Source organism: Carcharhinus amblyrhynchos, chromosome 4 (genome assembly GCF_965287045.1).
Source record: "Carcharhinus amblyrhynchos chromosome 4, sCarAmb.v2.hapA, whole genome shotgun sequence".
In the NCBI taxonomy this organism is placed as follows: domain Eukaryota; kingdom Metazoa; phylum Chordata; class Chondrichthyes; order Carcharhiniformes; family Carcharhinidae; genus Carcharhinus; species Carcharhinus amblyrhynchos.
In genome coordinates, this window is record NC_137327.1 from 44,786,726 (window position 1) to 44,812,093 (window position 25,368).

A 25,368-nucleotide genomic window follows, 5' to 3' on the forward strand; every position below is an offset into this window, starting at 1 on the left:
AGGCCACAAAATCCCCACGCGATATGTCTTCTGGTGTCCAAGTTTGAAAGAATCACAATTTTACACACACACAATGCAGACTGTTCCTTTAAAATGTGTTTCACAGATGCAGCACGTACTGCTGACTGATGCAGTCTTACTTGGTACCTCACTAATGCAACAGTTAATGTGGCACCCTGGATAAACATACACATAACAAAAAGTTCCCCCTCTCCTCCAAACTCACCTGTGTGTTCTCTCGCCTGCCCATATGCTCTTTGGCTTGCTCACTGTAAAGTTTCTTGTGCCAGTGAGACATTCCTAGTCAGCAGCATATGTGGACTAATTGCATCATCCTGCTGACTTAACACTGGTAACTATCAATAATTGCCAACAACTTGATGGAATCCCAATTAAAAATGAGACAACATAGAGATGGATGTTGTCATTTTGCTAGAATTTATGTTTGTAATGCACAATGAGTTAATCATTTCCTTTTGTTCATCCTTCCCCCTTGGTTCGGGAATAATGAAAATTCTGCTAAATATTTTCATTCCTTATGATCTAATTAGTTTCAGCTGGTTGTTTGGACCTACTCCAGCTTTCACCAGTGAATTTGCTCAGACAGTTCAGTTATAGTGGCAGCTTCCTGAAGGGACGGGCAGGGAGATGGAGGTAGAGTGAGAGAATGTGAATCTGACACTCCAATCACTGCTAGTCTATTGCTACATCTAATTGACCTTTGCAGTAGATAGCCACAGGTTTTACAGCTTGCAGCTGGAGGTCTAAACTGTTCCAGATCAAGGACCCAGTTAACATCTGCCAAATGTGTTCTCTCATAATGGGAGCCTGACAAATGTAATTATTTAACATTTGGGACAATGTTTGAGTTACATTTTTGATCATCAGTTTTGATCTGAACAATATTTTATTTGGCTGTTTCATAGAATCATAGAAACCCTACAGTGTAGAAGGAGGCCATTCAACCCATTAAGTCCACACCGACAGGAATCCTACTTAGACCCTATTCCCATAACCTGACATATTCACCCTGCTAATCACTCTAACCTACGCATCCTGGGACACTAAGGGGCATGGCCAGTGCACCTAACCCGCACATCTTTCAGATGTAGGAGGAAACCAAGAAGAAACCTAACCAGACACGGAGAATCTGCAAACTCCACACAGACAAGTGACCCAAGTCGGGAATCGAACCCAGGTCCCTGGAGCTGAGGCAGCAGTGCTAACCACTGTGCTACTGTGCTGCCATTTCTTTGATGTGATGAGTCCAGCAGATTTGCCTCCCTCCTGTGTGCAGTTTGTAAGCAGTTTGAGGAAATTCTCTGTTGGCATTTCAGAAAATTCGCACCCAGAGTCACTGCAGCCTTCAGTGACTTGATCAGAAGTCTTCTGATGCAGTCTGGTTATCTCTTGCAGAAGCTCAATGGTCATTATTCATTCACCTCACAATGATTGTTGACAAGACTGACCATGGAGCACAGCTAAGCTGAACTGTATTCCCAGAAGCACTTTAAAGTAAGGGTTAATATCTAGTGACCAACAGTAATACATGAAGTCTCTTTTTCTTCTCCTTTCCCAACCTAGGATTGTTCTTTTCAATTGCAGTGATCTTATTAGTATTTTAATATAAGGCAAGGCTCTTTAACATTGAAGAATATTGACAGCATCTTAAGAGTTTGCTTATCAATTTTTTTTCCATAAAATTGCCAGTTGCCTCTGATGTTACCAATGAAAATCCATTTCCCTCCAGTTTGGAAGAGTGGGCATGCTGTTTATTGCTGTTACATCCTTGAAATGTCAGAGTAAGACTTCACCAAATAGTGATAGTTTTAATATCTGAGTGAATTAGCATTAATATTCCAGTCGCTTAATGAATCATAGAGTTTAGTGCACATTTGGTACACCACATCTGTTAGCTCTTCAGTTGGTGCTTCTATTCCCTGTACCCTTCACTGTCAAATACTTAGGCTGCTATTTTGCCATTTTTATTCTAAGTGTTGGGCAGACTTGAAACTGGGAGTGTTTCAGATCCATTTTCTGGGTGTGTTTTCAGGTCCCCCCATGCACACTCTGCCTGCAAAAATGTCAGCAAGCCTGAGGCAGTGTGCAAGTGCAGGCCTCTGATGCTGCACAAACACATTAGCAGTTGCAGGGTTTGACAGAAAAGAGAGAACTGTTAGGCCTTGCTACCGCAGGCTGCCTGAAGCATCTTGACCCCACCCCCACAATTGCAGGGGCCCACGACCCAAGATATAGCCCCCGCTGCTGCCCAGACCATTTGCGGACCTGCCATCTTTACCCCACTCACTGCTGCAGTGCAGCAGCAGCCCCATGCCCCAAACAATTGCTGTAAACCTGCCTCATCCCATTGGCTCTGCCTCCACTGACAGTACCCAGTGGACATTGGTCAGGTGTCAGCGTGGCAATACCAGTCTGGCACTGCCTAAGGGGCACCCTTCCCTTGCCCTCAGCCTCCCAGGGGGGGTGCCTCAATGGCCTCTGGTTCCACCGGTGTGGTCAAGTCGACGTCTCCTCATTCATGGGGATCATGTCTACTCCCCGCTAGTGCAAATCTTTCCCTGCGAGGTCATAAGGTGGGTGGGGCTGGATGATTGAGGACTGGGCTTGCTAAGCAGATGCAAAATATTTCCATAATACAGTTCCATGTATCAGCCTACTTCCTGCCCATTTCCAGTGTGAGGTTGACCGCGTCGGAAATGCTGCACTTGTAAAACGACGCCAGTTGCGAAAACCAGTGGCAATCACGCTTAAGTGCTTTATGCCTGAAATTACCACAGCGTTACACCCAAAAAACAGGCACAAAGTGGTGATAAAATCACCCCCTTAGTCTCTGTTATGTTTCGGCTGTTATGGCGTCATCAAGAGATTTCAGATTTTGCTAGGAACAAAAGGTTTTACTGATGAGAAAATTAGTAAAGGAGATTTATTCAGCACAATGGCTGCCCTGGGGCAGAGCCAGTTCTACATTCTTACAACATAGTTCCAGAAGTCAAATGCTTGAGAGAGGACACTCTGTTCAGTGTGATATGTCTTGCTCAGTTCCCATTGGTCCCTCAAGTCAGGTGACTAACTTCCACTGTCCTGCCTTAAAATGATATGGAGATGCCGTAATGATCACAAACAGCATATAAAGGCGCACACAGTTTACAGAATACTGATTAGAATGCGAGTCATTATAGCTAATCAAGTCTTAAAGGTGCAGACAATGTGAGTGGAGGTAGCATTAAGCATAGGTTAAAGAGATGTGTATGTCTCCAGACAGGACAGTATCTGTAACAGTGTGGCAGATCACACTATCTGTAACCCCCAGGACTTGCCTGGGCTTGCAACATCTCACTTACTGTCCTGTCTAGAGACAATGCACATCTCTTTAACCTATGCTTAATGCGCTCTCCACTCACATTGTCTGCACCTTTAAAACTTGATTAGCTGTAAAGACTTGCATTCTAATCAGTATTCTGTAAATTAAGTGTGTCTTTATGTACTCTGTTTGTGATCAGAACTCCCATTCACCTGACAAAGGGGCAAACCCCGAAAGCTAGTGGTGTTTATTACCAAATAAAACTGTTGGACTTTAACCTGGTGTTGAGAGACTTCTTCCTGTCTTAAAATGACAGATAGCACATGCACAATGGAGTCTTCCTGTCAGTTGTGGGATCCATTAGCAGATCTTTGAGAAGAGGAAATGTCTTCCAGTCATAATCCTGAGTTTTTCTTAGTATTTTCCCTCTCCAAATCTCTGTTTTGTAAATCAACATTGGCCTTCCCCAACATTTCCATAGCAGAGGGGTCACAAATGCCCCAAATTCTTCGAACCTGTCTTTCCAGCTGCAACTTCTGCTTTGTGGAACATTTAGTGCAGTATTGCTCTTGATGTGGTTTTGCATATGGTCGGTAGCTCTTATAAATGTAAAAGCTGTTTCATTCACCATGTGAGCTGTTTCTACAGTGCTTTAAAATGTGCTACAGATGTGCTTTAAAACAAGTGTGTGTACAAACTTTGTGTATGTGCCATTTTAAAATAGCAGTCAACGGTCATTTCCCAGGGACTAATGGCCTCCTCAGTGGCTGAGGAAGCTGTGTAAAAACCTGCAATGACAAAGCTGTTTTGATGGTAATCTGCACAGTGCTTCTTTTCATGGTCCATGCTGCTTCTGAATATAAGTCAAAGTAGTAAAATCTGTGCATGGTAAAATTATATTGTTTATATGCCAATTTACAAACAGTTGGTGCAATGTTTTGCTCCATAGCACTGTATTTACAGCTAGCAGGAAGTACTTAGAGGGTTTATGGCTCATTTACGCAATTGGCTACGACACTGATGTGTCCACCCTGAATTACTGAATATGCTGCCAAGTCGAGACCACACACCAGAAAAAAAAGATTGATTTGTATGAGGGCCACAACACGCACTTGAAATCTTCTCCCAAAAATTGCAGCTATGTGTACTTACAGGTGATTTATTCTTAATCCAAGATATTTTGTAATTATAGCATTATAGGTGGCATATATACTAAAACCTTGCTTGTTTCCAGCAGCTGTAGAATCTGTTCAGTGAATCTGTTTCTTTTCGTTCTAACTTTAGGGACACACTTGGTGCATCACTGTTTAAAATACATTGTGAGCAAATTCAAGAGTCCAGACGTCCACTGGTCTTCCTAATTAACAAATGCACTGACTTTGTCTTTTATGCCTTGCTGAGTTTTTTGTATCAGAAACTTCATGGATAAACAAGGAACCAATCTCAATAAGGTGGTTTACTGGGTCATATTGTCTGTTTTTCAAAAAAAATTGTTCCTTGCACTATTCAGTTATTTGAGTTGTAATTGGCCACTGAGCTGAGATATTGGGAAGTTGAGTGTGGTCAAATAAGTGAAACGTGTTTATCTTGAACCTTGGCACGCTTAGCCCCTGGATGAAGTATGTTCAAGTGATATGTGTCAAGTGTGTATTGTTCCAGACTGATCGATACTGCTGCTGAGCCAGCTCATTAATTGTTTATATGTTAATTGCATATAATAAACATTCAGGTTTGACTCCTGTGGTCTTTTATCCAAGGGCCTTGGGCTCAGCTCTGTCTCAGATGCAGTTGGTGTCACATGATTTTCAGCACTTGTGGATGGCTGAGGGGTGCACAGGTTATTGCTAAGTTATATTTATGTGATTGAGTTGGGCTGAAAGCATAGCAATTATAGACTGACTTGCGCTACAGAAGCACAACTGTTGATTTCAAACTGTTAATTCATTCCTGCCTTTTATTGCTTGTTACTTTAAGTTTAGTTTGGACACTCGTTACGAACCCAACCTGGAGGTGGAGAGAGGATGCCTCCATTTTGAAGTATCCTTTCCCTACCTACCTGCTATGGCATTCCCGATTCTATGATGTGGAGATGCCGGCATTGGACTGGGGGTAAACACAGTAAGAAGTCTCACAACACCAGGCTGAAGTCCAACAGGTTTATTTGGTAGCTCAAACCTTAGCTTTTGGAGCACTGCCCCTTCATCAGGGAAGTGGGAACTTCCACTTACCTGATGAAGAAGCAGCGCTCCGAAAGCTAGTGGCTTGTGCTACCAAATAAACCTGTGGGACTTTAACCTGGTGTTGTGAGACTTACTGTATTTTTGATGCTGCCTTTGAGTTGGAAGGCCTCTGGCCCTCCACCTTCAAGCTCCAGCCCACCTTCCATTTTGCACAATGAGCCTGCCTTCTGGCCATTAATTGGCTGTTCTGGGGAAAATCACATTGTTCTCCTCAGAGTGTGGGCTTTTAACATCCACTTGAGCCTGATAGTAAGGTTCAGAAGTCTGTAGGCATAAACCTGCCTAAGATTTTACTTCATTACAAACCTTGAAAATGATTTCTTTTAACCTCTCAAATCTCCTTTTAAAGAAGGTTCTCTTGCCCTCTTCTAAATTTCTTACATCATCTCATATCTATGGCTCCTTTTCTTTTTCCCTTAACTACTGGAAGCAGTTGGCTTTTATCTACCCATTCCCAACTTTATCTAATTTAAGAACTTCAGTTATAATGTCCTGTAATGTCTATTATCTAATGATTATTTTTCGTTTTTAGTATTTGTATTTACTCACAGGCAATGTGCAATCAGTGAATCTGTCTTGTATCTTTCTAAAGTGTTAATATCCTGGCTATGGGTGCAAACCCAATCTTGTATTAATGCAACCTCATTAATCTTTACATAAACTTATCATTAATTCTTTTTTATATTCCATACTTTGCAAAAAAGCCCAATTTTGCCTTATGGACCTGAGGCACTGTTTTTAATCTCCTTTGAATCTCCTGTCTCCATGAAGTCCTTTTGATTTGCCACAGCACCAATCCCATTTATCGAGTTTACTGCAAGTACTTTTTTATATCAAAAATGCACCATCTCACTTTTTTTTTGAAACTAAATTTAATCTACTAAAGCCAATCTGCACCGTTTTATCAATATGCCTAATCAATATAAACCAAACTTTTGAAGAATTAACAGAATGGTTTAGTTGCCATCAGAGTAAGGAATTCCACCAAAAACAACTTCCATCTAAATAGTGCCCCAAGTTCATAAAACGTAAAGGCAGGGATGTTCCCACTTTAAACGTCTTAGTCTCACTTGTATGTTCTCTGGCCACCTTCTTTATCCCCCTTCTTGACCACTGTCTGAGACTAAACCAAAGTCTTGGTGCCTTGTTTGACCTCGTGATTTGCACCACATATTTGCTTTATCCTCAGGCCAGCTGCTTCCACTTCTGTAACATTGCCTCTGACTCTTCATTTGTTGTTAAAAACTTCACCATGGCTTTCTAACCACTAGACTATATTCTGCTGTCCAGGTAAGCTTTCCATCTTCCATGCTTCATAAATGTAAGCTCATCCAAATTCTGCTGCTTGTATGCTAACTCAAACCAAGTTCCTTTCGCCCATCATCCTTGTACTTGCTGACCCACCTTGGGTTCCAATTCAGCAGTGGCTCAACTTCAAAATTCTCAATCCTGTTTTCAAGTCCCTTCACAGCCTCACCCTTCCCTTTCTTTGTAACACTGAGTTCTTACAACTTTAAGATATTAATAAATAAGATGTAGGACACTGAAGAGTGTGGTAGAACAGAGGGGTCTGGGAGTACAGATACATAATTCCCTAAAAGTGGCGTCACAGGTAGATAGGGTCTAAAGAGTGCCTTTGGAACACTGGCCTTTATAAATCAAAGTATTGAGTATAAGAGTTGGAATGTTATGGTGAGGTTGTATAAGACATTGGTGAGGCCAAATTTAGAGTATTGTGTGCAGTTTTGGTCACCTAATTACAGGAAGGGTATTAATAAGATTGAAAGAGTGCAGAGAAGATTTACAAGCAAGTTGCCGGGACTTGAGAAACTGAGGTACAGAGAAAGGTTGAATAGATTAGGACTTTAATCCCTGGAGCGTAGAAGAATGAGGGGAGATTTGATAGAGGTGGATAAAATGATGATGGGTATAGATAGAGTGAATGCGAGCAGGCTTTTTCCACTGAGGCTAAGGGAGAAAAAAGAAACTAGAGGATATGGATTAAGGGTGAAAAGGGGAAAGTTTTAAAGGGAATATTAGAGGGGACTTCTTCACACGGAGAGTGGTGGGAGTATGGAATGAGCTGCCAGATGAAGTGATAAATGCAGGCTCATTTTTAACATTTAAGAAAAACTTGGACAGGTACGTGGATGAGAGGGGTGTGGAGGGATATGATCCAGGTGCAGGTCAGTGCAACTATGCAGAAAAATGGTTTGGCACAGCCAAGAAGGACCAAAAGGCCTATTTCTGTGCTGTAGTGTTCTGTGGTTCTATATCTGTGCCCCTTCCATTAGGGCTGCTTTTGTGCATCTTTGATTTTAATTATCCCACCATTGGGCAAGCCTGCTTCAGGTAATGGGTAAAGTGGCTTCTGCCGCCTCCTTTTGCTCTCAAAGGAATGATATCAGAGGTCATTTGACATGGGTCACATGATTATGGCAAACCACAGTACACACCAGGCAACTGTGCACAAAGGCATTTCTCCAAACATTCCCCAGTTTGTAAAAAGAGGAAAAATCACAAGGTACTTGTAGTTGCAAGTTACACACATACATGGTCTATGAAGAAAGTTATCACATGCAAATAAAATTGTTCATTCCTAGCCTGTTTCACTTTCATCTGTCTCTACACATGCACTGCATACAATCTTTAAAGAGTTCAGGTCTTTAATGGTAGCCATGCAAGTTTTTATTGTTGTTTGTCTGGTGTCTGCTGGTTCCTGGGTGACTTCACCTTTCACTGTCAGTGAGTATTGCTGCTAATCTGCTGCTTGTACTTAAAATGATATCACTTCAAATAAAGTAACATTCTTTTGTAGATGCTTTGGAGCAAATAAATGCAGTTTAATAAAGATGTTTTGAAGTGGTTTGTGGTCAGGCTCAACCATTACTTTCTTTTTTCCAGATAGAAAGATTAAAATGATTGCTCACAAGCAAAGACAATAGCCAGGCAAGGCATTCTTCTTGATCTCTGTGTAGCATTGTTCAGTTTGTGTTAATGCTCTTAATGCAAATGCAACTGATTGTCCTTGATGCACGAGGGTTGCTTCAAGTCCTGTTGCAATGGCATCACACTGCAGTGTGCCTTTGTCTTTGACATCATAGTACCTTAGCACTTGCCTTGTCGTCACTAGTTGTTTGATGCAAGTGATGTCTGCTTCCTTGTTCTGTGCCCCAGGAACACTGATCATTCTTTGCAGTGAACTTGCAGAGTTGCACACTCTAACACGAACAGGCAAGATAGGTTGGTAGTTCACAAATCCTACAAATCATGGAACTGCCTTCACATGTTGATTGCTGCATTTCAGCTACACCCTTGAAAAGGTGGTGGTGAACTGCCTCCTTGAACCGCTGCAGCCTAAGTGGTGTTGGTACACCCACTGTACGCTACAGAGGGAATTTCAGGATTTTGACCCAGCGGTAGTGTGGGAATGGTGATATATTTCCAAGTCAGAATGCTGAGTTGCTTGGAGGGGAATTTCCAGGTGGTGGTATTCCCATGTGTGTGCTTTTGATTTTGTTTCTTCTGAAATGAGAGGTTTTGCCCATTGTCTATGAGCTAGAACTGGAGATCTCCTTTCCTCCCCTTGCATTGGGCTCTTGGCCTAGTTTACTCTCTCGGGATAGCATTGTTCTAACACGAAGCCTGAACTTTACCTCAAATGGTTTCATATTCCTGTAACCATCTTGACCAACTTCACATACGTCTACAATGCTTATGATGTTGCATGGAGCGTGGGTTCTATCACCTTGCATTAACTTGATGCTGTCCTGAAGTTAGCATTCCAATGGTTACAAACCATTTTTTACCTGGAGACTTGAAGGTGCCACCTTTTCTAGGGTCTAGGGTGATTCATCAGAAACGGTGTCTGACATTTCTCTAGCAACCATCTTTATGCGCTTGCTTTTCTTTCCAGCAAAACACTTGCCTGCAAACTGATTCAGCTCCTTGCAGTTGGAACACTGCATTCCCCACACTGAACATGCTTCCTTTTTTAATGTGGTGACCACTGCAATATTTACATCCTGTACACTGGCCTTGATCTTTCTACAGGCTCCTCTGAAAATAATGCTCCTTTTCTTGTGATTGGAGGCCTGATCTTCCTCTCTGCACAGTGCAAATACTGTTTATTTAATGAATAATCACTTAAGATCTTCTGCGTACGTCAGTAGCTTTCTTGAGAGTATGTTTCTCTCCTGTCAACAGATATTCCCACATGGGGGGCGAGGGGCCTTGTTCCCAAGACAGGCTTATCTTTGATCATTCTTCAGTTATTCAAACTCAAGACTCAGTTATACATCTCCATGCAATCATACACTGATCAGTATTTTCCCCGTCTTCCAGAGCACTGGTATTGAATGCGCAGCATTTATAAGTAACATCAATAGAGGGTTCAAATTGAGTCTTCAAGGCCTCCAATATTTCACAAGACTGGCCCTTCTGATCCACTGATCCTGGAGGTGCTGTGGGATACAATACAGCTCATAATATTCTTTGACTCGCTTGCTCACTCACTTCTTGGCAATTTCATTATTCTGTTATTGTGTTGAGAATTTTCAATTAATTTTCAAATCCCATCTCCATTGTAATCCAACATCTGTACAAAATTGCAGCCTGAAATTTGAATTATTCTTTATGACAGCTGGCCCTTTTTCAGTGATCAAGATCCACTCAGTTTCAGCAACACACTCCTGACACCGTGTTCCATGTGGTGGACAAAATGATTTTGGCTTGAATCTTTTACACTCAAAGGAATGATATCAGGGGTCAAAGGACTCTGGTCACATGACTATGTTAAGCCACAGTACAGAACAGGCAGCTGTGGACTTCACGGCTTCTCCAAAGAATGCCTTCAGATGCCTAGGTCACATACTCTGGGATTCACTCCCGTGCTCCTTCAGTGACAATCGACCTGCTTCAGATACTTGAGCTGTGCTGGCCACTCCTAATACTCTAATTCATGATCTGACTGAAACATGATTTTGCACCATTTACTTTTGTCGCAGAGAACAGTTTGAGAGTCTATTTCCTGATTAGTTCTGAGCAACAATTTTAAAACCAAATACAAGAGAAGGCTGAGCAGAGCCAGTCAACTTACAAATAGCTTACAAATATGGGTAGCAGAATGGTTAGCACTTCTTCCTCACAGCGCCAGGGACCCAGGTTCGATTCCCGGTTTGGGTCATTGTCTCTGTGCAGTTTGTATGTTCTCCCCGTGTTTATGTGGCTTTCCTCCGGATGCTCTGGTTTCCTTCCACAGTCTAAAAGACGTGTTGGTTAGGTGCATTGACCGTGCCCAATTCTCCCTCTGTGTACTCTCACAGGCGCCAAATTGTGGCGATTAGGGAATTCTCACTGTAACTTTGCAGTGTTAATGTAAGTCTACTTATGACACTAATAAATAAACTTTTAAAAAAACTTTAGAACTTTAAAACTTTAACTTTAAACTTAATAAAAACTCTTTCTAAGTGAAGAATTATGTGAAAGTTCCAATAATTGTAGTTTCCAGGATGCTGCCCTATGTTATGTGAAGTTCTGTGTTGTGGAAAGATTTATTTGTTAGTTTGTACCAAGCCTCTACAATAGAGGCAGCACAATGCTAACTCAAAAAAGATTCATTAAATGGTATGTTCCAATGAACTATATGACGATACATGTGCCAATGAGAGCTCTTTCATCCAGGCAATGTGTGTCCATTAACCTTTGTCACTAACTACTAAGAGTTTATTGTAGATGTTGTTGGGGGGCAGTACCCAGTGCAACAATCTGTGTCATAAAAACTTTACTACATTTAATGTTTCTCTTTTTAGATAAGAAATTGGAACTCTTTAAAATCTCTAAATCTAGTCTATTGCAAGCTGTATGATTTGGTTAGTAAAAATGTGGCTAGTGATTTGATTTGATTTATTATTGTCATGTATTAACATACAGTGAAAAGTATTGTTTCTTGCATGCTATACAGACAAAACATACTGTTCATAGAGACAGAAACGAGAGTGTGCAGAATGTAGTGTTACAGTCATTGATGGATGTAGAGAAACATCAACTTAATGCAAGATAAGTCCATTCAAAAGTCTGACAGCAGCAGGGAAGAAGCTGTTCTTGAGTCAGTTGGTACGTGACCTCAAACTTTTGTATCTTTTTCCCGAAGGAAGAAGGTGGAAGAGAAAATGTCTGGCGTGTGTGGGGTCCTTATTTATGCTGGCTGCTTTGTCAAGGCAGCGGGAAATATTAGATAGAGTCAATGGATGGGAGGCTGGTTTGTGTGATGGATTGGGCTATATTCACAACCTTTTGTAGTTCCTTGCGGTCCTGGGCAGAGCAGGAAGCTGTGATTATAACCAGAAAGGAATGCTTTCTATGGTGCATCTGTAGAAGACGGTGAGTGTCATAGCTGACATGCCAAATTTCCTTAGTCTTCTGAGAAAGTAGAGGCGTTGGTGGTTGGTGGGCTTTCTTAACTATAGTGTTGACATGGTGGGGGCCAGGACAGGTTGTTGGTGATGTGGATACCTAAAAACTTGGAGCTCTCGACCTTTTCTACTTTGTTCCTGTTGATGTAGACAGGGGCATGTTCTCCCCTACGCTTCCTGAAGTCGGAGCAAAATAGATCAAATTTTCTGCCCCATCACAATTCTGATGCTCAGCACTAGACAGTGCACATCAATGACAGTGGTTGCATTTATGTAGTATCCTGTATGTCTTTGGGCCATCCGAAAATGCTTCACAGGTAAATAATTGATTTTTCCATGTTATGTAAGGTGAATGTGGTAACCAGATTGTGCACAGCGAAATCTCTGATACTGAAATGAGCTAACTGACTGGCTTTTCCAGTTTGTTAGTGTTGGATTGTTGCAAATCATGGCCAGGGTGCTGAGTGAACTCCTCTATCCTCTTCTGAATACCACAATGGAATTTTGGTCATCCACCAGAGTAGGCAGACAAGGCTATGGTCCAATGTTGAATCCAGAAGTCTGCATCTCGGGTAGTACCACAGTCTCTCAGTTTAAAGTGTGCTGTCAGCTGCTTTGATTCTGTTCGAGTCTCATATAAACAAGGAGGAAGGAATCGGCTGTGGCTTGTAAGGTTCCCTTGTGGGAATCGCCAGTCGTCACTTACTGTCTAGACATGCACATGAAGAATGTCCACTTTTGACAAGGAACTGTAAAGTACCTGGTGGTGTTAGAGCTGAACTTCCATCAATCAGTGTCTTCAGAAGAGGAGGGTGTTAAATTGTGGGCCAGAGGGAGGCAAAAGATCAGTCCCATTATACGAGCATCACTGTTAGTAGAATACTTCGTACCTCAGCTATGGATCTCATGAATTGACATTCAAGTAAACTCTGTCTCCAGTCCAAACAAACCTCAAATATGTTGCTCAATCATTTATCAATGAAATGTGTAAAATATAAGACCTTTTGTAGGTTCCTGAGAAACTCATGTTTCTAAAGTATATGGGTAATTTTGCTTAAAATAAATAAAAAGTAGTGCATTATCAGTAGGCTCCTAGATATAAAAGCCTCCTTGAACCTGGATTTGAAGACCTATGCACTACATTGTCTGCTTAATAAAGTCCAAATGTGGCTGCGTCTACAGCATCATTCTGGCCAAGTAGATGACTGGTTTATTTTTGTTGCAGATTGATGAGCTTTATGAATCTTACTGCATCCAGCGAAGATTACGAGATGGCGCAAACAACATGGTGCGGGCCTATTCTGTGTCTCAAACCAGCAAAGAAGCAAGGGAAAGCTTAGCTGAAGCCAACAAGGGCTACAAAGAATATACGGAGGTAAAGCTAGGAACTGAAAGATTGTAACTGGGAAATAAGAAAATGATACTGAGCTTGGTGGCTGAATCTTTTGAAGCATAAGTGCAATAGCATTTCCTTGATACTGTGATGTTGAAAGTCATTACATATTGTGTTATTGAGATGTACAGCTTAGGACTGGCCCTGCTTCTGTACTGTTAGCTGATAATGGTGACTACACTTCAAAGCTAATGACAAAGCTTTTAAACTAGTTTTTGGGATATACTGAGATCATGTACAAAAGAAATGCAAACTATTTTCACAGCTATTCTAAATTTCATGTTGCTAATTTAATTCTATATCCTCTAGCCGACCTTCTTGAAATTGTTTCCCTTATTGATACCATTTAGTATTGTCTTTATTTTTAAGAGATTTTCAACTTTCACATTTGGAAGTTGAATTTTCTCTTTGATATATTTGCAGGATAAAAAGAAACTTCATGCTGCATTGAGTTCAAGTACCCAGCTGAACTGTTTTAACCTGGTTTTGCTTTAATCCATATATACATACATGCACAAATGGCCACGAGAGTGCTATTTTATTCACTGCTCATCTCCTTTCCATTGGGGATCAGTACTGTTTTCACACTGTTTTCTCTAATAAAGGTAAAATAATGTGGGTACTGGAAATATGAAGTAAAAATGTTTTAAAGTTTCAAGTCGAAGTCCTGTCAGCATCTGTGGAGAGAGAAAAATGGGGTTGATGTTTCAAGTCAAATATGACTCTTTTTGAGAACTGGAAGTTCCAGTTCTGAAGAGCTATCACTTGAAACATTAGATCTATTCCTCAGTCCATTGACACTGCCAGGACTTCTGAGTATTTCCAGCCCTTTCTGTTTTTATCTGTCTTCTCTGATACTTGTAAATCTTGCACCATTGGCAGTCAAAACTGAACTTAAAGTGTGGTCTGACTGGTACATTTTAACTTTTGTTAATTTTTAAAACAAAAGAATAAACTTGCATTGATATAGCACTTTTGCAATCTTTGCAAAGGAATTTAGAAGTGTAGTCAATGAAGGTATTGTAACTAATTGTACACAGCTGGTTCCCAAAACAGCAATGAAATAAATGACCAGTTTATGTTTTAGTCATGTTGGTTAAGGGATGAATATTAACTGTGAAAGCACTAGTGGTAATATCACTGGATGAGCAATCTAGAAACTCAGGGGAATGACCTGGGTTCAAATCCCACCATTGCAGGTGGTGAAATTTGAATTCAACAAAAATCTGGAATTAAAAGTTTAACCATGAAACCATTGCCTATTTTTTTTTATTATATATATAAAAACTCGTTCACTAATATCCTTTAGGGAAGGAAATCTGCCTCCCTTAATTGATCTGGCCTACATGTGACTCCAGATCCATAGCAATGTGGTTGATTCTTAAATGTCCCCTTAACAAGGGCAGCTAGGAATGGGCAAGAAATGCAGGCCCAGCCACTGACACCCACGTCCCGTGACGAGTGAAAAAAAAAATTCCCTGTTATTTCAAACCAGTGCTGTGGGATCATCAGTGCCCACCTGAGAGGGCAAACAGCAGGGTTCCCCCTAATTTTAGTTTGCTTGACTGCAGAGTTTTAAAGTTTGCTGTGCTCCTCCACAGTTTAGAACAATGTTGACAGGGCTATAGTTTAACATGACATGCAAAAGATGGCAGTTCCACTATTACAGCTCTCCCTCTTATTATACATTGGAAATGATGTTCCTGGAGTGTGTCACTGAATCCCAACACCTACAGAGGATGGAATTGTGAACCCATTCACCGCCAATTAATGACCCAAGGAGAGCTAAGTGGCGATTTTCAAATTGGAAGTTCCCAAACCTGAACAGTCTGGGTGCATGTTAGTTCACAGCTGTCAGGCTTAATGTAGAGAGCTGTGAAGTTTTTGTTCAGACTCGAACTATTTTTGCCATCAGTGGTTTTGCTGCAAGATTCGATGCAGTATAGTTTAGTTGGCCATTTGATGCAACCTCTGAGCACTAAGACTTCTGGTCCTCCGAATTTCCCTGTCCTGTGCATTACAGGCAGTTCATCACCACCTTCTCGAGGGATGGGCAATAAATGCTGACCAGCCAGCGAAGCCCATGTCCCACAAATGAATGAAAAAAAGATCTGTCATGGCTGCCATCTACTCTTGACACTTCTGATCCAACAGGCATCACCCACCTCCACACAGAGCTTAGTGCCAGTAATTGAGCAACAATTGGCCTGCGGCCCAGTGATTTGTAGATCATTTGTAGATCGCAATGCCTGAGATGCGAAGATATAATGTGGTCTCACGATCTAGAAATAATCTGGACATTGGATTCCCAGGCCTGAATTGAAAATCAAATCTGAGGCATGCAATGTCTTAATTTATTGGCTTTGTTGTTAACATTGAAATCCAAATATTCTATATCGGACCAAAGTGAAAAGGCCCCTTTCTTTTACCCAGAGTATGTGCACAATGGAGAGTGAGCTGGAGAACCAGTTAGGAGAATTCCATGTCAAAATGAAAGGTGAGTAACATTCTTTACAAAACTTTAATCTTTTTAAGATCCTGAGATTGGTGGGGTGATCTGTCAGGATTGGAATCTCCTCGCCGTTTGTACAATCCTTCCCCTCCTTAAGGAATTGTTGTTCAAAGCTAATTTAGTTTTATAATGGGTGATCTTTCATGTTATGCTTTCAGGTGTTTCACACATGTATTTATATAATTATCATCTGATGAGTTTATTTTGATTTTATATGAGACAGCTTGATTTAAATGTTTTTGAATTACTGCAATTATTATAGGCAAGTTTAAAGTTGCTTGAACATGAAGAATGCATTTATTTGACTTAGTTCTGGTACATGCCAAATGATATGAGATTAATAATTGTAATGCTGAATATGGGATTATAAACCAATTTGTGAGTCTTGTTGCTGTTGTGTCGACTAATGTGTCCTGAAACCAGATCTTAGGGGAATAGGGAAGACTTTGTGGACCACTAAAAATGGCAGGAGGAACCTAGATCTAGAAGTCCGGCCCCGTTTCTGACATCCAGTTTTTGCCAGCAGAGCAGGGTGTGATTCAGCTAGAAGGGAAACCTGAACTCAGTAGGACAATTTGTATTTAGTTCAAACAGATCCCATTTGGCTGTTGTAAGGGCCTTGACCTGCAGTGTGTCACAAATTGATGGCGTGGGCATAAAAACTCCAGATGAAATCTGAAAACCATCAAGGTGTGATGATTTTTAAATCCCTTACTTTTCAATATCTAAGCAAAGTGTGCTGCAGTTTCATGCACTGAGTTTAAAAAAAAAACTCCTGATGGACTGCTGTGGGAGTAGGTGGATTTGCCGTGCTAGGTTGCCTCTTAGTATTCCAAAATGTGGAGGTCAGGGGGATTAGTGGGGTAAATGCTTGGGGTTACAGGAATAGCACAGAGATTGGGCCTGGGTAGGATCTCTGTTGGAGAATTAGTGCAGACTCAATGGGCCGAATGGCCTCCTGTTGCACTGTAGGTGCTATAAGTGACAAGCCATCCGTTGCAGGTTAGGAAAAAAAAGTAGCATCTAGTCATGCAGTATCAGTAAAGTTCTGTGTTGACATTTCCTCAAGGGCTATTATTATGTCATTATGATTACTTGGTTGAACTTCAAAATCTACAAGTTGTTCATTGGGGGTTTAGAGTTCATGGTTTGACAGTTTAAAGAGGCTACTAAAGGATTAGTAGTCATTGATGTGGGCCTTGAATAGAAGAATAGATGTTTGTTTTTACAAGAGATTAACCATTTGAAATTTAAGATCTTTGGGTTTTATGAATGAGTTTTTTCTCACTGTTAAGTGTGCAAAAGTAAGCTGCATTAGAATTTTTTTTATCTCCACATGGTGGCACAGTGGTTAGCACTACTGCCTCACGGCGCAGGCGTCCAGTTATGAACTCCAGCCTTTAGTAACTCTGACTGTTGGTGTGGAGTTTGCACGTTCTCCCCATGTCTGCATGGGTTTCATCCGGGTGCTCTGGTTTCCTCCCACACTCCAGGTTAGGTTGATTTGGCCATGCTAAATTGCCCCTTAATGACAGGGGGATTAGCAGGGTAAATATGTGGGGTTATGGATATATGGCATTGGTGGGATTATTGTTGGTGCAGACTCGATGGGCTAAATGGCCTCCTCTGCACTGTAGGGATTCTATGATGGTGCCTGAGGTCTGCCCATGGTGAATAACAGTGAGTAGCTATGAAAGTGGTATGAAAATGCATGGGAGTGGTTGGGGGAGTGGAGGTTATGAGGGCTAGGTGGGGTGAGTGCGCACAGAAGGTATGAGGGGCCATGTGGTGGTGAGGAGCATGAGCTGGCATGGAATGTATGAGGAGGCATGGGTGAGGGCCTAACAGCTTGTGAAACAAGCTGACAACAGAAAACTGAGGTGAGTGAGCCTTCAAACAAGCGAGCCTCAGCACTCACCCACCTCCATGAGTGCTGTGCTCTGCTTTCAGGCCTGACCCGTCCCTATCATCCCGGAGTGGAAATCATGTGATTTGGGGTTCCTTTTACCAAAACAGGTCTGGTAGAAAATTTCTCCACTTGAACTATCTGCCTTGGTAGCGAAAATCCAGTTCTGAATATGACTTGTGTTACTGAGGTAGAATATCTTTTATGTTGTCCAAAATCATGTGGATGGTATTCAGATTTGACTTTACTGAACAGTGTCAGTTTTGGCACTAAGATTGTGATTTTGAATGGAAGTGTCATTTTTATGCAAAAGTGGATTGTCTGCACGTGCCCTAGAGTAATACTATATCATGAAAAACCCATTGCAGCTTTTAAAAGTTGTGACCAGTGCTAAGTTTGGACTCATTTAATTTCCTATCCTGTACACGCAGGCCAGACTGAATCTCCCTTTCTTTTGTCAATCTCTTTGCAAGGCCGTTTTCAAATGAATATTGCTTTAAAAGTATTTTTTGAAAGAGCACAAGCTTTTTTAATGAAATCACAAATGCCTTAAAGAAGAGCCTCATTCAGTCTTGGAAGTATTGTTTTGATTTAAAATGCCCAGTTCATTTTTGTTAACAGAACAAGGTGTCTGTTATGGCAGGAGATCATTGTACTTTTGAACTTGAAGTGATAACAATGACTCATTTTTCTGCTCTTACTGTTACAGTTTGCTGAGTACTTTTCACAATACTTTTTGTTTCTTATGTAGCCCCATAGGAATGGTTTTGCTCTTAAAATACAGCAGTTGCATTTGAACCAGTAACTTGACTTCATAAAGTGGTGACTGCCTGCTATAACACTTGCTGCTGATGAGCAATGTGCAACAGGGACTGCAGATTACATCACCTAGACATCTTGTGAAATGTGCAAGAAGAATCAGCAGTACTAGGCTGGCTCTGGCAGCTGTAATGTGGGTTACTAGGCAACAGTGATAATTGCATTATCTTTTGGAGCTGTGGGTGGAAAACATGTCAGTGGCTAAAGATTACCATATGAGGATGAAAAACACTGACAGTCACTTCCTTTTACTGGTGTGTAACTGAAAGAAAAAAGATTTGAAGTAAAAGTGAAATGTGTAGTGCATCAGAAGAGAGAGAAGCATTGTAAAGTCATTCACTGTAGATCTTCAGATATAAATTCCAATTGTTTATGTAAAGAAAGCTGCAGTGAAAGGGCAGCATTGCCGTGAAGCTACAGTCGCTTTTGTGATTGTCTCCATTTACAGCTGATATTTAACTGGATGTGAAATGCTTACTTGTTCAGAAATGATTGCGACTCAATGTTCTGGTTAACTGGGCATTCCTTGTATGCTGGAACTGTGGGTGGCAGGGGACTCCAGGTTTGTGGGCAGCAGGAAGTTCGGCCTTGAGTGGCAGGAGGCCCCAGGTTCGGGCTTGTGGGTGCCAGGAGGCCCCAAGTCTATGCCTGTGGGCAGCAGGAGGGGACAGGTTGTGGGCGGCAGGAGAATAGCTTTACATTAAAGATGGAGATCTCAATGGTGAAATTGATGTATAAGAGTTGTCAGACAACATTTCATCTTGCAGTATAAGTAGGCATTGTATTTGTCACAGCTTTGTCTCTGTAATAATACACATCCACAGAAGTACAATCACATTTGAAAGCTGCTTTTAAGATTGAGATATAATATGTCTTGGTACTCTGTTGGTGTTGTAACCATAAAATTCATCATGGAAACAGGCTCTTGGGACCTGTCGAGGTGCTTGGCAGTTGCATTTGTGTTGATTTGAAATACAAATTTTGTTTTTGTGATGAAAATCAATTTGTCCAACCAACCAACTAATACCAATCACTGCTTTTTAAAATCAGTTACTAAGTTTAGGTTCTTGCCCAACCCCCCTAAAGCATTTGATTAACAAAGCACAGACCCTTCTATTCGAATAGTTGGCATTTTTACAGATCTGTTTTGATGCAAACAACTCTAATTTTAAACCTGACCAACCAAGCCCAAAGTGGTGATTATACTTTGTACTGTATAGCAAAGTAGTTACGTCATATTATCATTGATGTCTTGTAATAGGATTACTGCCTTTTTGCACAGTCAAAAGCATGATCGTGATATGACTTTGAATAAAACTGCTGGCTTCTTAGGGGACTGAAGACTGTATTCAGGGACTGAAGACAATTGGCAGTCAACTATAGAATTACCAACAAGGGTGACCAATCGTCCAGTTTTGAGATGATGGCTGGCTTTCCTTCTCATGAACAATTTGATTGCCTTCAGAAAACTTTAGATATGTTATGGGATTGTATTGATAACAATTTGGCAGAATCTTTATGTAGTCACTAAGTTTATTGTTTAATTGAGCTCAAATGGTTACCAAACATTTATTTTTCCAAGTGTTTACTTAACAGATTGGATTCTTTTGTTTTCTAAACTTAGGCTATGTTGTCTCTAGAGAGTTACTTCAGGGCATGAGAACATCTTCAATTTTTGTTGTGGGGGTTGGGATTTTGTATCAACAAGGGAAACATATGCTGCAAATCTGTTGAAATGTGATTCATGAGAGACGACGTTAGTGTGGAGGCTGACACAGCAGGAAATAGAGCAATGCTTTCAACCAAGCTTTATGTTTTTCTAATTAAGTTCACCAGTACAAGAGTGTTACAGAAATACTCTTTTCTTAAACCAATGTGTGCTTCTACCCATGAAAAGCAGCAGCTAGGTCTTAGTATTGCATTTCCACCTCTGCAGTCGGTCATTCTGGGTCTGATTGAAATGTGAAAGTTTGCCCGTTATTAACTTTCCGGTTTGTGTAGATTGCAAATGCAATGTGAGAAAAAGCTTTCGCACAGAATGAGCAGTTCAGGTCTGGAATACACTGCCTGGAAGTGTGGTGGAGGCAAGTTAAATCAAGGCATTCAAGAGGGCATTAGATGATTACTTGAATAGAACCAATATGCAGGGGTGTGGCCAAAAGGCAGGGAAATGGCAGCAAGTCATGATGCTCGTTTGGAGAGACAACACAATGGGCCAAATGGCTGCCTTCTGTGCCATAACAATTCTGTGATTCTGTGACCTGTTTTGAGGCGGAAATGCAATAGCTATTGAAGAGAAAGGCCCCAAGTGATTCACACACATGTTATTTGGACTGTGGAATATGTAACTTAGATTTCCTTGAGCCAGGATGGAAATATGCCCTGGATTTATATAGAAGATTAAATCATGCTGCCCACATCCAATTCAGAATGCTTCAAAAATGGAGCTGCTATTTTGTTCAGTTCTGTTGCTAATTAAAATGTAACCTGTTCTACTGTACAAAGCTCATCTATAATGGTACATAAATGGTGGTTAGATAGCAAATGTAGTTAAGTGTAGTTACTTTTTAAAAATCTTTTGTTTGTGTTAGCATCCGCTGTAGCTCTGTTTGGAAGCATGAGGATACTGTTGTGCACTGTATGTTAGAACTATTGGTGCATTGGTTCTCACTTTGTATCCCAGATGGTCACTTGCTGGATTGCTTGGTTGGCCTGTTGTAAGTACACGCTTGCGTAGTACAGGTGTTTCCCTATGAAGCAGAACAATTTCGAGGAGTGGCAAATTAAGCTCCCTCCATCCACTTATTCATATCCAATATGAGAGCCCTGGCACTTCATATGGCAAGTATTGGGGAGGTGGTGTGGAATGGGATGGTGTGTGTGTGTTTATATAATGGAGAAGGTGAGAGTGACGTCAACAATAATTCCAGTTGAGGAATGGATGAAGTATGTGATATGTAAGATTAGGTGGGTGATCACAGATATCAATGTTGATTTGTGTAAAGGGGAAGGCTGGTGGGAATACACATTCCTAACTCTTTGATTAGTTGAATTATCATGATTTAATAAGGTACCATATGACATTACTGCATTTACCCTTTGCATGTGTAACTGTCTCCCAGCTTTGAGAGAGTCTCCAAACTGTAAAACACATGGAACAGGCAGTTTCAATAACTTTAAATTCTGTTTCTCATGAGGGATTTCAGCGCCTCACTTTTGAGAATATAGCCTCTAATTTCCCCAAGTTGCAGCTTCAACTTGGCCTGAAAGCCCTTTTTTGCTTCTTGTGCCTGCAATGAGTAGTAAGACAGCTGGACTCCAGCTCGGCCTGCCCCAACAACCTCCCAGTCACTCAATTACTTAGTCCGAGACTGCATCCCACAGTATTTGCTAGGCTGCGGCAGAGTCTATACTCGGACATAATTCCTGCTTCCAAGCTGTGTTGCTGCCAACCTTCTTCCGTACTCCAACTCTCAGCTGTTCTGAACAACTTAGGCTGATTGGTGTACCAAATTGACACTATTCTCCCCTGAATCTGGCTACATTAGGGGTTCCATTCACATACACACAGGGCAGGGTAGGTGTAGGAAAATGCTTTGTTGAAGGGGTGGCGTGGGCTCGTTGGGCTGAAGGGCCTGTTTCCCGTGCTGGGTTGTTCTTTGTTTTTTTTTGTTTTTAACTACTTCTCCAGGGCTTCATAAAGCCCAAAGTCCTCAGCAGCACAGGGCTATCAACATTTCCTGGGACTTCTGTGAGCCCCAGCTCCCTCAGCAGCATGGAGCTAATGACAGCACTTCAGTACCATGGAGCTCATCCTCCTCTTTATTTGATCCTGACTCTGTCTTGTGGGTACTCTTTCATGTGCAGACAGACATGCATATACAGACACCTGCATACACATCCCTCTCAGGTCCCATGGTTAGGTTTTCACACTAGACACTGGTCACATGATCAATTTTTAGTACTGCATATTGCGTAGACTCATTGCTGATCCATCCTCTGACATCCATTAACTAGAATTGCCCCCCCCCCCCCCCCCCCCAAGGAAACCCTACAGACCAAATTTAAAAGAGATGGATTCCCTGACAGTGATGCAGCCTGATTAAATTTGCAGGGAGCACTCAATCATTCTATAGAAAGAGTTTAGTGATTGCTCTATTAATGGAGTATGTAAATAATATTGATTATGGTTTTAACTAAGAGTTGATGATTAATCTCTCATCCCCTGCCACAGCTTATTTATGCTGCACTTACCTCATGTCAGAAAGAGCCATATTCTCTCCTGCTCATATTTTTGTCTTTCAGAAAACTCGCATGATCTTTGGTTTTCTCATTGGTTTTTCATTACTTTTATGAATGTGTATTTATTGAGTAAAATCTGACTATCTGAGTAAAGAGAGTCATACGCTTGCTGCGTAGTTCATTTACAATTGGTTTATTTTGAGCTGGAAATAGGCCTGAAAAGGACTGTGTGTTTGAATGATCCATTGTGGGTGTTAGCACAAAGAATTGAACTGAGGAATGTACTTTCATGCCTCATCAGCAACTGTGAATTTATAAGTGCTGGCAGCATGATAACCTTTCAGAATATGTCTAGAGCTAGTGAGACCATAATGGAAAACTGAGTTGTAAGCATTTCATTTTGGGCTTGTATCTAAATGCAAATTGTAGAAGAATAATTTCATAGAACCATAAATTGGTTACAGCACATCACTTGTCCCTCATGTCTGTGTTAGGCTCTCTGCAAGAACAGCTTGCCTAGTCACACTCTCCCACCCTTTCCCCCATGGTGCTACGAGTTTTCTCTCCTCAAATAATTCTTCAATTTTTTGAAACCACAATTGAATCTGCCTCCACCATGTTCTTAGGTGGTTCTGCCCATTCGCTCCATAAAAATGTTTTTCCTCATGTCACCGTTGCATGTTTAGTCATTCGTCTTAAATCTGTGCTCTCTGGTATTCTACCCTTCTGCCAAAAACAATTACACCCTCTCTACTCTGTCCAGCTTCCTCATGACTTTCAACTCCTTCATCAACTATCCTTTTAGTCTTCCTGTCTCGCAAGAAGAACAACTCAGCTATTCATAATTAATGTTCCTCATTCCTGGAAAAATTTTTGTGAATCATTTCTGTATCCTCTCTAATTCCTTTACGTCTTTCCTAAAGTGTCATGCTCAGAATTGGACACAATTTTCTAGATGAGGCTGTACCAGTATGTACAGGTTTATGTAACTTCCTTGTTTTTGCATTGTATGCTCCGACTTGTGCAAGTCAGGATCCATTATCTTTTATTAACCACTTTTTCAATCTGCCATGTCACCATCAAGGATCTGTGCTCGTATACTCCTAGGTCCCTCTGCTCCTGCATTTCCTTTATTTTTTATGCTTCTCCTCATTCCTCCTACCCAAATGAATCGCTTTACATCTTGTTGCATTAGCTTTTGCCTGCCATGTGTTTACTATTCTACCAGACTGTCCATGTCTTTTTGAAGTTTAGCTGTATCTTCCTTACAACATTTGCAAGTATTGTGCATGGTATCATCCCTAAGTTCTGATCTTGTGCCCTGTACATCCAAGTTTAGTTCAGGAAAAGCACTGACGCCTGGGGAATTTTGCTATGTATCTTTCTCCAGAAAAACAACTATTTAGCACTGCACTATGTTTCCTGTCACTCAGACAATTTGTATCCATGCTGCTGCATGCTTTTTACAAGGTACAGACCATATCCAACCAATCCTTGCTTGCAAAATTCAAAGCACAGCGTCAAACATTAGATATGATTCTGCGATTGAACAACGTTTGCGAATAATCCTTGGTGTGCTAAAAAAAATTATGCTGACAACCAACTTAAGATTGTCAGCCTTACTCTGGCACATTTCCAAGTACGTATATGAATATAAAGGGCCCTGTTTTTTGCAAACAAAGAACAGGTATACACATTGCACCTGTTTCAGATGAACAAGATAAGTGACAATCATTCTTCAGGGTCATATCTTAGCCAATCAGAGCCAAACTGCCTGGTTTAAATTTCAAACAACACTTAGTAGTTAACAGCCAGTTACGTTGAACGGATATCTCCACGGCACCTTCTTTGCCAGTCAGCACTCTTCTTCTCATACAATATAAATTTATTATTTCTCCTGACACTGGTATTCTTGCGAATTGTCCTGATGAGTGCAAGCTGAAAATCTTTAACAAAATGTATCTCTCTCAGCAAGATTCGAGCTTTGTATTGCCAAGCAACTATTAACTAAAGGTATTGAAGGAATATGGAGGCAGGTCACAGGTCAATCACAATTTGATTGACAGGCTGAATCTAGTGATTAATTGACCTTTTTTGTACACATATTTTGAAGTGTAGTAGTTTGAGGCTGGAGATGCTTTGCTTGTTGAAATGTTTCTACTGCAGCTACTTGGAAGCAATACCCACTAAACTGCTGACCATCCCATGTCCCTTTCTGTCTCTCATAAAGGCCAAGGTTATAAATGACTCCTTTCAAAATCACTATCATTGCCTATGTTCTGAAATAAAATCTATCTTTAACCAATCTATCCTTGCTAACTTCCATTTCATCTTTAATGTTCTTTTCTTATGCAACTTATTGTAATTTCCCTATGTTCGTCTTCCCTGAACTTTATCTTGGTGTATTCAGATATGTTTTTGCCCCTTTGAGCACAGACTGCTAGATCTTTTTCACATATGTGCTGGGAAATCTTTGACACAGAGAGGTTAGCTTTTATGTGAATGCTGATGACACTCACCT

General features: G+C 41.0%; 1 protein-coding gene across 3 annotated transcripts in view; it reads left to right on the forward strand.

Moving 5' to 3' along the window:
• Positions 1–25,368, forward strand: part of ripor1 (RHO family interacting cell polarization regulator 1) — a 298,373-nt gene that overhangs the window by 212,501 nt on the left and 60,504 nt on the right. For all 3 annotated transcript variants that reach the window (XM_080187058.1, XM_080187057.1, XM_080187056.1), the window contains exons 7-8: positions 13,201–13,350; positions 15,802–15,865. In XM_080187058.1, coding sequence (XP_080043184.1) covers positions 13,201–13,350; positions 15,802–15,865 — 214 coding nt within the window. The remainder of the gene's footprint in view (positions 1–13,200; positions 13,351–15,801; positions 15,866–25,368) is intronic.